Here is a 13,343-nt window from a genome sequence, read left to right as displayed (position 1 = left end):
TCTTTGCTCATCTTAAAGTCACACACTATACATTTGAGATCAAAAGAAAAAACTACAGTATTTATCATGTGACATTTTATCATGTGACATATAGCAGTTCATTTATGGATATACCAGATAGGGTGAAATTATATTTGTAAATGGGTGTTTGTTTGTTTTTGGGTTTTTTTCACCCAATTTGGAATGCCCAATTCCCAGTGCGCTTTTTAAGTCCTCGTGGTCACGTAGTGATTCGCTTCAGTCCAGGTGGCGGAGGACGAATCCAAGTTGCCTCCGCGTCTGAGACCATCAACCCGCGCATCTTATCACGTGACTTGTTGAGCATTGCCACGGAGACATAGCACGTGTGGAGGCTTCACGCCATCCACCGCAGCATCTGCGCTCAACTCACCACGCGCCGCACCGAGAACGAAGCACATTATACCACGAGGAGGTTACCCCATGTGACTCTACCCTCCCTAGCAACTGGGCCAATTTGGTTGCTTAGGAGACCTGGCTGGAGTCACTCAGCACACCCTGGGATTCGAACTAGCGAACTAACGAACTCCAGGGGTGATAGCCAGCGTCCTTTACCACTGAGCTACCCAGGCCCCCTTAAATGGGCGTTTCTTCAACAATGGGCACTTTCATGTCCCAGGGGTTGATTTTTTATTAAATCTTACATAATCTTATAATTTTTGTTATATAAAGGTCACTGTCTTGGAAATATATTGCCATGCCTTCATCATTATTTTCTGCTGTTGTTGAAATGCTTTTAATGAATAGTTTTTTTTTTATGTATTATTTTTTATTTTCTATCAAGATGTAATTTTGTCAAATTATGCAAAAAGTGTGAAAAAATATTTAATTAAAAGTCTTTGGGGTGCATATAATAAATGCTATATTTGAAATTAGCCTTAGCAAAACAAATGAGCCATTTCATTAATTGTTTTAATTGATTTCCATTGCCCATCATTTCCTCTACAATATCTAATCAACCTAACTAACACATACTGTAATTTGAGAAATTATAATTTGGTGGTATCATGTGTCTACACATTTGGATGTTGTTAGTGAACAAATTATGCAAGGCAAATGAGGCATTTAATTTATTAGCCATTTTATTGTAAGCAGATATTATTTGCACCCTGGTATAAATAAAGGTAGATACTATTTACATTCCTGTGCAAATAGTGGCAAATATAATTTGCACCCTACCCTAGTTCAAATAATTTTAGATGGCATTTGCACCCCTAGCAAATAGTGGCAGATACTGTTTGCACCCCTATTTTAAAACTAACACACAGTAGAGGGGCATCACTGCAGCGAACTTGTGTTTATTTGGAGTCCCACAGATACCTTACACCTAAACCGAACCCTAACCTTACCTTACAAGAATGAACAAAGGTTTTACTTCAGTAACCATAGTATCACCATGGTATTTAGTTGTAAAATCATAGTAACCACAAAATTAAACATAGTTATTTACACTATATGGCCAAAAGTTTGTGGACACCCCCTTCTAATTAACGAATTTGGTTACTCCATTAAATCCAGTGAAGAAAAATCTTTATGTTTCTTTATGTAATGGCTTGGGCTTTGTGTGCTTCCAAATTTGTGGCAACTGTTTGGGGATAGCCCTTTTCTGTTCCAGCATGACAATGCCCCTGTGAACAAAGTGAGGTCCATAAAGAAATGGTTTACTGTATCTGGTGTGGAAGAAATTGACTGGCCTGCACAAAGCCCAGACCTGAACCCCACTGATCACTTTTGGGGTGAACTGGAACAGCAACTGTAAGTCAGGCCCCATCGACCAACATCAGTTCCTGACCTCACTGATAGCCTTGTTTCTGAATGAGATCAAATCCCTGCAGCCATGTTACTACATACTGATGCCTAAGGTTTTGAAATCAAATGTTCATCAAGCACATATGGTTATAATACTGTAGTAACACCATGATTTATTGCATTAAAACTATGGCTTCCACTAAAACTATGGCTAGTACAATATTACTATAGTAAAACTACCTTTATATTAATTTGTATTTATTATTATAAGTAGTATTAAAGAAAATATTAAGAGTGGAGACATGAAACAAAATAGGAAAAAGAGTGTGTCAACGGCAGAATCAAACCCGGGACACCTGCACAAATAGGCACATTTGCACCACACCACTGCAGCAACACCTTCAATGCAATTCATCATAAATTTCTGTTACCATTAGACTATTGGGGTGAAAATAGCTAGGCTGTGTGGGAGGCTGGGTGCAAATAGTCACTCTGTTTATTTCATTAGGAGACATTGTTAGTGGAAAAAATTATGCAAGACAAAGGGGCCATTTTCTCATTTTTTTAAAACAAATGTCATTTTCATAACTGTCATTTCCTCTACAAAATCTAATCAAACTAACAAACACAATTTGAGATGTGGAGGAAATTACATTGTGGTGATATCATGGTTATACAATTTTGGTCATTATTTTTGTGCCCAAAAAGTGCCCAATGTTGGGAAAACACCCATATTCTTTGAAGTTTTAATGGGCGTAAATCATCGTTACAGTGTTGCATTAAGTATGCTGTACCCACAATGCATCATTATAATTCATTTAGAGTGTGAGGCAGGGCGTTATGGTCCTAACTGTGAGCGGAAGTGCCAGTGCCTGAATAACGGAGTGTGTAAGACCACCACTGGAACCTGTACCTGCCCACCTGGATACATTGGGCCAAACTGCAACATCAGTTAGTCACATTAAGTTTTTATTCTTCAGTCATCATTATATTATAAATATAGTTTAATTTACAGTATTTCAAGCTCATTGACTGAGTGCAGTTACTAACAGACTGTATTCTCTTTAAAGGTTGTCCAACAGGGCACTATGGGCAAGACTGTGCACGAGTAGCTTTGTGTGGTGAAGGGGCCAAGAATGATCCAGTCACAGGCAGATGTGTGTGCAAAGTCGGTCAGCGAGGGGAAGACTGTGGGCAAGGTTCGACTTTATTCTTCCTAAATGTGATGGTGGAAGGAGAGCAAATTATTTCGTAGATGTGGAGTTTGCAGAAAGTAAGCTGATGTGATTTGATGGTTATAAAAAAGATGTGTGTGTCTCAGGCTGTGCTAAGGGCTGGTTTGGGGAGGACTGTGCTCAGCGCTGTAACTGCAGTAATGGAGTGTGTGATGCAGTAACAGGTAACTGCACCTGTGGGCTGGGCTGGACAGGAGACAGCTGTGATACAGGTGAGATAATATTGCATCCTTAAAGGGATAGTTCACCCAAAAATAAAAATTCTGTCATCATTTACTCACTTTCGTGTCATTTAAAACACATGTTTTTCTTTTTAGGTGGAACACAAAAAAGAGATATTTTGAAGAATGTTCACAATGCTCTTTTACATGCAATTAAAGTGATTTATTTCTCTTTTTTAAGGATGTTTAAATATTTTTATTGGAGAACAAGACAAAAATACTGATTAAGTATTATTAAGTAATAATTTTTTTAAGAATACAATACACTTTACTCCTTACTAAGATCAAATCACTTCACAGTGTCACTATAGTCTCCTTACATTTTGATTCTTCCCTTTAAAACACTGTACGGTTAGTTATTTTAAAAAACCCAAACTTTTAAAACATGTTGTGATGCGGTAGTCAGTTTAAATGTGTTCTTGTGTTGATCAGAGTGTCCCAGAAGCAGGTATGGGGCTGACTGCCAGGAGGTGTGTAACTGTCAAAATGACGCCACCTGTGACAAAGTAACGGGAGAATGTCACTGTCTTCCAGGATACTATGGGCATCTCTGTGAACATGGTGAGAAGCCCAGAAGGCATCCTGTTTTTAACCCTGACCCATCTAGTCAAAAAGTTGTACTGATTTGTAATTATTCTTGCATGATTTTTCTCCAAAGTATGCCCTCTTGGTTTCCATGGGCATCAGTGCCAGCTTCTCTGCAACTGCCATGCCAATGCACCTTGTGACCCGAGCAATGGCCGCTGCCTCTGTCCTCCAGGTTACCAAGGACTCAGCTGTGAGAAAGGTGCAGAACAGTTTTCATATGACATTTTTAGCTGGTACTGATTGTGAGAGTGCTAAAGTGATACTATCATTCTTATTTCAGTGTGTGAGCCAGGCATGTTTGGGCCTAATTGTGCCCACAAATGTGACTGTGACAGAGACACACCATGTGACTCTGTCAGCGGAAGGTGTTTGTGTGCACCAGGGAAGATGGGAACTCGCTGTGACATAGGTGAGCATTCTACCCAGAGTCAAATTTTTTCCCCTATCTGGCAAATAAATATTACAGGGCATTCTATAAATATTTCTAACCTTCAATGAAAACATATATTGTATATTTTTAATAATGGATTGGCGTGTGTGTGTGTGTGTGTGTGTGTGTGTGTGTTTGCACTTATGTAAAAAGGATGGTCTCAGCTTTCAAATTATATATATTTTTTTCTCAAACTGTTGCAGAGATACTGTATAATCATTTGAACGATTTGATCATGTTTTTGAGAAAACAGTCTCTAAAGCTTCCAATTTTAGGACATTATTTGAGAGAATTGAAATTTATTATTTATACATTAAATAATTAAGACATTAAATAACAGTTGGGCCATGCGTCCAAGCTCCGGGTGAGGGGGACTAAGGGGACAATCTCATCGGACGTGCCGGCGGGTGGGGTCTCGCGGCGGGGCGGAGCCTTAGGTGCCACACCGTGTCGTGGCCGTGCTGAGTTCAGGGACATCGAAGTACTTACCTGGCTCCTTGTGACCACCCCCGGAACAGCCTGGGACAGGGGAGGAAGAGGCCTGTCCTCATGACCTGTGGAGACTGTCACATCGGGGGTGGATTTGAACTACCCTTGTGCAGTTCCTTTAGCGCCTTGGCTTGGTGGACTTGCAGGAGAGCCATGGCGTGCAGGGCGGAGGCGGCTTGTCCAGCGGCACCATAGGCTTTGGCCATCAGGGACGATGTAAACCTACAGGCCTTGGACGGGAGCTTTGGGCGCCCAAGCCAGGTGGCGGCGCTCTGCGGGCATAGGTGCACTGCGAGCGCCTTATCCACCGGGGTGATTGCCGAGTAGCCCTTGGCCACCCCACCAACGAGAGTAGTGAGGGCGGGGGAGCTGAAAGATCGGGACCGGGCAGTTAAAGGTGCCTCCCATGACCTTGTCAGCTCCTCGTGCATTTCCAGGAAGAAAGGTACTGGGACGGGGCGTGGCTGTGAGCGGCGCCGCGAGGGTTCAGGGGAGAGTGGAGCGTTCCACTCTAGCCCGACGCTCGTGGCTGCCCGGGAAAGCATGTCCGTCATCTTCGCGTCAGCCTGTGACTTGGCGACCGCACCCAAAGGGTGGAGCCAACTGAGGTTTCCGCGTCTGACTAGACGAGCCCGCTCTCCGATGCTGCGCTCGAGAGCTCATCACCTTCGCGGGCTCCGAATAAGAGGTCGAACTCGCCGTGAGATGAGCCGGTGGACTCATCCGGAAGCCCGATCAGGGCAGACGATCATGCTGGGGAATGGGAGGTCCATGGGGGGATACCCGGCGGAGGTGGTCCCATTGGGGTCCCCAAATCGCCCCCAGTGCTAGCCGCGCTGGCTTCATACCCGTGGGTAGAAGGACCGAGGCGGGGAGCCTCTATGGTGGCTTGCTTTCTAAAGAAGGCAAGCCGCAACCGCAACGTTGCCATGGACATGCTCTCGCAATGAGTACATGACCCATCCACGAACACTGTCTCCGTGTGAGCAGCGCCCAGACACGAAAGACAGTGATCGTGGCCGTCAGAAGGTGAGAGATAACGAGCACAACCAGGAATAACACACAAACGGAAAGGCATCTTTAAAAAGACGTGTCTTTAAAAAGACGTTCCGTGTGTGCTGCTCTTTTTAGAGAAATATACTCTTTTTTTAGAATATACTCTTTTATTTCTGCCAAGGCACCCAGGGGCGTTCTCTGCAGTGCACCAGTGCAGAGTGGGGAGAAGCCGCTGAAATGCGCCATCAGATCCAGCAGAGGTGAATGAACAGCCGTGGGAATTCAGCTCAGTGAGCATCGACCGTTCGGCTCCGAAGAGAAAATCTGAATGAGTGGTTGCATACCAGCTCCTTTTATACCTGTATGTTCGGGGGAGTGGTATGCAAGTACCACTCGCCAATTTTCATTGGCCTTTTATCAAAGACCAGAGGTGTTTCGGGCTCCCAAGAGGGATCCCTAGTGTCACTACCTCGACACAACGTCGAGTGAGTGACAGATAGGGAACAAGAAATTATGCATCCTTTTCTGAAGTGGTTATTTTGAATAAGCATTATCTTAATTTGTTACTTAAAAAAGCACCTTGCAGTCTCAAAAGTATTTGCCTAAGTTGACTAATTGTGCCCTAGACCTATTGCCCCATTATCCACACTATATTAATATAACCCCACTGGGGGCCTTTTTCCCCAATTGAGGCTTCCATGCCACCTTTTTTTTAATGAATTTTATTCAGAACAACCTTGTTGTTATTTCTTTTCACACAAATTATGTTGCTCCTTCAATATTCAACAAAAATAAATGTTTTTCTTGAATCTTGAGATACTTTGTGACCAGAGAAAAGCACATTTTCCTTAAGGTGTGCCTTTAGCCCTGTTGTACCCTACATGAAACCAGTATGCAAACTGCCTGAGTGAGAGAGGATGGAAGATAGAAAAAGAGAGAAAGGGTAGAGAGCGATGCTGTTGAGAGCTGGGAGATTGGCCTGTAACCCAGTTGCCCAAGAACAAACCCCACTGAATAGAGCGAGGCTGTAAAAAAGAGAGGAAGAGAAAAGAGACCAGAGCACAAGTTACAATCCTCCTTCATCTTTTCCTCAACTATGTGACTGGAACCAGACCTGATACATTTAATCTGACCAATCAGCAGACCACACTGTAAACCCCACTGTACTGGAGGAGTACAAACACCTCAGCCAGTAGGCTAATAGATCAAATGAATTTCTATGTTAATTTTCTACCCTACATTTTGATGGAGCACTTCACATAAAAAATGTATTTGCATGAAATAGATATGATTAGGCTATCCCCATGAAAATTTAATTATTTTGTGATGATGAGCCTGTCTTGGTGAAATTGCTCCTTTCTCTGTATTTGTAGATGATTTTATATTTGTATATGGTTGAACTGCTTGTATCGCTTCTATCAGTGAGAGTTAGACTTTCATTCTTACAATTTGATTCAAACCATGTAACGTTGCAGTTTCTAATGATGTGAACGGGCAATTTTTTTCGACACCGCAAAATACATTTTACTTGCATTAAACACCTGGCAAGTGTTAATTTTGGACCCCGCTTCCACCTCAAATTAAATTTCCTGAAATGTTTTTTTGTGCAAGTCATTCTGTTTAATATTTCTTTTTAAATTCACACTAGACTGTGGAGTAAATCGTTTTGGCCCAGATTGCTCAGAGAGATGTGATTGTCGCAATGGAGGGCAATGCAATACAGGCAATGGACGTTGCACTTGTTTGAATGGATGGGTAGGACCAAGCTGTCAAGAGGGTAATTTTACTCTTGGTAATTCACAAGATCTTCTGTGATTTCAAAGAATAAATGTCTTATATCACTTTTGTTCATAACAGGACTCACGTCTACTCAGAGTACTAGCAGAAGCAAACAGAACGATTCCTCACTGTCCAGCTTGCCAGTATAGCAATCTCACAGTTCCTGATCCAGTCTAGCCTATACATGACAGAAATGGAGACACTGCCGGCTTAAATTTGTGAGTGGACTTTTGGCAAAAATTTTAGCGTTTTTGAATCTTTAAACACTACAGAGTACAAACAACCATCAAATTACTTTGACGAGGACAAACTCTGATGGCAATTAAAGTGGATTTACAGAAGAATCTTCCATTAGTCGATACATGATGAACTTTCTCACGGAAAAGTTGACATCAAAGCCAAGATGAAGGAGAAGACTTTTCATATAGAAGCTCCTCCTCTATAAGGACAAATTCAACTGTTTTTTTGAAGAGCATTTTCAGCTTTAGTCCTTCATTTAAATCGTATGTAAGATGTGCTTCCCTTTCTAGCTTCCAACTCTTATCAATCACAAGCAGCAAATCAAGGTCTTCGGTTTACTTGAAAATAACAAGCGGCTGTGTCCAAGCAAGACTAAGCTCCTGGACTAAATTCCCAAATGAGGGGTGACCCATGAACTGAAGAGTTACTAAAATCTCAGTCTTGCTTCCTCCTTCACCCAAAAATGAAAATTCTCTAAACATTTACTCACCCTCATGTCATGCACAACAGGAGATGTTTTGCAGTATGTGCAAGCTGCTCTTTTCCATGCCATGAAAGCAAACAGTGACTGTAGCTGTCGAGCTTCAAAAAGACAACATAAAAGTAACATAAAACTTGTGCACTGTATTCCTATGTACTCTGGTGTAGCTTTGTATGAGGAATAGGCTGAAATTGTGGTTATTCACTGATAAATGTGCCCTACTCTGGTCACTCTCTAATTTTATTTAATTGAATACAAAATGTGGAGCAGCTTGCAATTGTTGACAGGTTTTTGAGTGAAAAGGGCCTGTTAAATAATTATCTTGCATCATTTGTGATGAACATTTTCAATTACTTCTATTAGAATTCAGGTAGAATTTGAAATGATAAGTTAGCAGTCCATATTTGGTTACATGGTCCATATATTTAAAAAAAAAATAATAATTTTCAAATTCAAAATTGTATGAAATGACAGTCCTTTTACTTTGTGTACATATGAATGTAAGTTTTAATGTGCGAGTGGTTCTGTAAGATTTTTTTTTTTTAAATTACAATTTGCATTTAAAGAACAGTACTGTAAACCATATACTCACTAAAGATTCCTGTTATAGTGCCTGTTTTCTACAGATATATTTTTTGTACCATACTGTGTCTACAAAACTTGTAATTTGTATATGCGATCTTCATTTACATAATGTAGATTATAAACTCAGAAGAAAAAGATACATTTCAGTGTTTCAAGTCGGGACCAGAGATATCACTTTTTAAATAAATTCTTATTTCAAAGCTTTACTTAAAGCTGTCAGATTTGATGACTGTAAATATTACCATGGGAAACACTTTAGTTGTTTTTCCTGAGTTTTTAATGGAAGCTTACAATAATTTTATTCTTGATTATGCATCTCTAAAGAGTTCAGAAATGTGCACTTCTTGGGTCGTAGCACTGAATGTTTTTTTTTTTTTAAGATTACTACAGTTATAGGTCCACTCAGTAATTTTTTGAAGTATACCAAAGTGGCTTACATTGGTTTAAAGTGACCCCTAGTGGCCTGGATGCTGCATCATTCAAACAGTAGTTTTCAGTTACTGATGCCATTGTAGAAATTCACTATGCAGAGTAAACCAAGATTATTTTAATCCATGAATGAAAGTGTCCAATAACAGGGCAGTTACTGAGATTAAGCGAGCAGTATTTGGCTGGTCATGTGATGCTAACATGGCTGCCCCCATGAGGTGCCCCTGTTCCATGTAGAATAAAAGAGCTTTTATAAGGTAACTGATATGACTGAATTCTTTGTCTCACATGAGAGGTCATGATTTTATACGTTTCAATTTGCGCATGACTAAACTATATTTCTCTTGATTTTAATGTTTTCTATGCAAAAAATGCATTGGTACTGGCATTTGGATTGATGATTTTATTTTTTGCCAGCACAAAATGGTATTTACAACAGATTTTAAATGGAGAAACAAAAACAAATAAACATTTTCGTGAATCTATTGTTCATATACAGTAGTTTAACAGTGTTATGCTAATGTATATCGTGCATTTGACATTTTTCATATTTTGGACATCATTAAAACTTCAGTATGTTCATTGTTATAAATGCATCCCCATCATAGCTTTTAAATGCATCAAAAATACAAAGAATAAATTTAATGATTTTAGAATAATTTATTTTCAGTTGATAAATTTGAAGCTGTACATATTTTTCAAGCATAATGTCATAAGCAGTAATTGCCAATGAAAAAAAAAAATCAAGGCAAATGTGATTATAGTCATCAAAACCAGTATAGTATATATAGAATCAAGTTGTTTACAGATTTTCAAACCATTCCATTGTGTATCTACAGAAATCACCTTTATGTATATTTTTAACAGTATTGGTCAGTATAATACAGAATTGTCAGAATAAAAGGTCATACCAAAAACAGTCTATTTTTATCAAATCAGCTTTAAATAATTATATTCAAAGTTATCTGAACTCATGTACAATACATACAGTTACTTCTACTGACATTGTTCAACTCTTTTTAATCACTTTACAGCAGAAGCATTCCACTTTATTTCTACAATGACTTCTGTCCTTTTACGGTGAAAAAAACTTGCTTTGTTAAATATTAGGCTGTTTTAAAAGGTTGAAATTGTGTGCATCAGGAGTTTCTCATTCAGTGAGGCTAATCTGCATGGTGGTGTGAAATTAGCGATTGCAGCACAATCTAATTATTGACAGCAACATATTTATGGCTTCCTGAGGGAGGGAGAGCAAATATAAAATTACAGCAGCTCATATAATGTCCACCACAGCATACAAACATAGCAAACGTGTACGACTAACATCCCATTTGAAACACATGCTAATGTTGACGGCACTGATTATTTAGCATTACTGTATAATAAGGCATTTAATCTATTAATTCTCATACAGCAAATTAATGCTGTATTAATCATTGACTTATAGACAATGTGCATGTCTGAGTAACATGATCTACCAGTTCTAGACACATCTACTGGAAGACTGTTTAAGGGAAAACACATGCACAATGACAGTATACAGTGTAATAACACAACTTGTACTAGGGAAAAAGATCCACTGTTTAGATCACAAAATATAATTGTTAATATTACTGTAAAATATAATTAATTAAAAGCAGCAATTACTTGTAGGCCTATAGATTCCTCCCCAGGGTAAATGTATATTTGAAGCTAGTAGTGTTTCATGAAAGGTTTAGGTTACCCAAAAATGAAATTCTCTCATGATTTACTTGCCTTTAAGCCATCCCAGATGTGTATGACTTTCCTTCTTCAACGGAGCCGAAATAAAGTTTTTTATAATCAGATTTCAGCTCTGTTTGTCCATACAATGCAAGTAAACAGGTGCTATCAGGCTGCTGGCAGTTTGACGGTCCAAAAGGCATATTTAGGCACCATAAAATTAATCCACACGACTCCAGTCGATCAATTAATGTCTTCTGAAACAAATCAATACCTTTGTGTAAAAAATAAATCGATAGTTAAAATGATTAACTTTTAAAAATCACTTCCTGCCAGCAGTCGACGCATCACGTTACCATCGCATTCATGCAAGAAGTCGGAAACGTACGCTTTGTTTACAACAGAGGAACAAACATCACGCGAGAGTTAGTTCATTTCAAACAGCAATGCAGTGCTGGCCGGAAGCAACGATTTAAAGTTAAAAACATTTTAATTCTCAATTGGTTTCTTACACAAACCTATTGATTTGTTTCAGGAGACATTAATTGATCAACTGGAGTCGTGTGGATTACTTCTTTGTTCCCTAAATATGCCTTTTGGACCGTCAAACAGCCAGCAGCCTGATGGCACCCGTTTACTTGCATTGTATGGACAAACAGAGCTGAAATGGGTTTTATAAAATTCTTCATTTAGGTTCAGCTGAAGAAGGAAAATCATACACATCTGGGATGGCTTAAAGATAAGTAAATCATGAGAGAATTTTCATTTTTGGGTGAACTAACCCTTTAATGAGATGGTGCTTGTTGATTATATTTGAGTGTTGAATTTCTGGCATCTAGGTCCTTCAATAGAGGGCGCCATTAGCCAAGAACAGTACAAATGAGAGGCTGTAAAACAGCATTCTACGCTACACACACAAAAGGACAAGAAAATACATTTAGTAATTATTAAAGATGACATTTTATAAATAAACTATCAATGACCTTAATGCCTGTAATCAATGTCTTGTATGAATAATCAGCCTCAGATAAATAAATACAAAATTCAGTGCACTGAAAATTGTTCGGATCATTGAATATCCAAGAAAAGAAATGAGACATTTCCACAAACATTGAAAACTACTAAAAATACAGAACATTAAGGCAATCCATCAAACACTGAGTACAGCTGACACATCCAAGTACAAAATAACACTTTAAAGGGGTCATGACATGAGGAATAAAATTTTCCTTAATCTTTTAACATATACCAGTTCATTGTACTATAAAAACATACTGTAAGTTACAGAACGCAAAACTTCCTCCTCACTGCAAAAAGAGCTTTTGTTGAAAACAAGCTGCCAAAACGACTCATTCTCTACTTCCTCCACATTGTGATGTCACACTGTGGTAGACATTTGCATCTGACTGCCTCCACAACAACACATCAACGCATAATTTACCATATTGTATAGATTGCCCAGCAACAGTGAAATAACTAGGAGAGAGTAGGTCAGTCAAGAACCAAAAACCAATCATAACAGTGGGCGTTTACTATCAAGTCTTAAAGAAGAAGCAGCACCAAAACTGAGCGTTTCTGACAGAGGGTCAGAATAAGGGTGGAAAATGATCATGTTTTACTGATATGACTGTTTTGTTTTTTGTGAAAAGAAAGAAAAAAAAAACACTTTACAAATATTATAAGTGAACCTCAAGAATATTAAAGTAATTTTAAAAAAAGGCATTGCATGACCCCTTTAAACAATAGGTCACCATATTACCAAGTGTCATCCTTCACTGACAGTGTGCACCAAAGCTAAAGTGCAAAGACATTTCAAACTATTCAAAAAAAAAAAAAAAAAAAAAAAGTGTTGTTAGGACGAAACAGCAGGGCAGACAGCACAGGGAATTCTTTGGTTTCCCGATGAAGCACTGTGACAACTGAGTACACAGTCAACCACTAATAACTAAGGTCTTAGGTCAATCACTTCTAAGAAAATGTTGTAAAAGTAATAATGAAGACAAACAATGGCTTAAATGAACACTTACAGATATTGCACCTTTGTAGAGGCCTGTGTTTGACAGTATATTTAAGATTTCTTAAAGTATCACAACCCAAAGCTAAGGTCTGTTAGCAAAATATGTTAATTCCTGTATTTGGGACAGCTCTGAACATTGCAATTTCAGAAGAGTTAAAGGTGCATTCTGTAATTTGGGGCTAATATAAAAAGTTTTACACATTAACGAATGAATTGTGTTTTTGTGAAGAGTGATCTGAATGGTGAACACACATGAGATGAAGACTGTACTCATAATAGTTTTCTATAAAAAGTGTTTTATTATACATGGTGGGTCACCCCCCTCAATTCTGTCGCCATGTTGAAATCACATGACCCACCGTGTTTCACTAAACGTCGAAGAAGA

General features: G+C 39.0%; 1 protein-coding gene across 9 annotated transcripts in view; it reads left to right on the top strand.

Annotated features, from left to right (window-relative positions):
* Nucleotides 1-11,040, top strand: part of LOC127419054 (multiple epidermal growth factor-like domains protein 6) — a 176,354-nt gene extending 165,314 nt beyond the window's left edge. For 8 of the 9 annotated variants that reach the window (XM_051660109.1, XM_051660112.1, XM_051660110.1 and 5 more), the window contains 8 exons: nt 2,590-2,718; nt 2,838-2,966; nt 3,089-3,214; nt 3,656-3,784; nt 3,882-4,010; nt 4,092-4,220; nt 7,375-7,503; nt 7,584-11,040. In XM_051660109.1, the coding sequence (XP_051516069.1) occupies nt 2,590-2,718; nt 2,838-2,966; nt 3,089-3,214; nt 3,656-3,784; nt 3,882-4,010; nt 4,092-4,220; nt 7,375-7,503; nt 7,584-7,654 (971 nt within the window). In that variant the 3' untranslated portion in view covers nt 7,655-11,040. The other variant, XM_051660115.1, reaches the window with a different exon arrangement.
* Nucleotides 11,041-13,343: the final 2,303 nt, after the last annotated feature.

This window comes from Myxocyprinus asiaticus, chromosome 28 (assembly GCF_019703515.2).
Source record: "Myxocyprinus asiaticus isolate MX2 ecotype Aquarium Trade chromosome 28, UBuf_Myxa_2, whole genome shotgun sequence".
Lineage (NCBI taxonomy): Eukaryota > Metazoa > Chordata > Actinopteri > Cypriniformes > Catostomidae > Myxocyprinus > Myxocyprinus asiaticus.
This window is presented reverse-complemented; position numbering and strand designations above follow the sequence as displayed.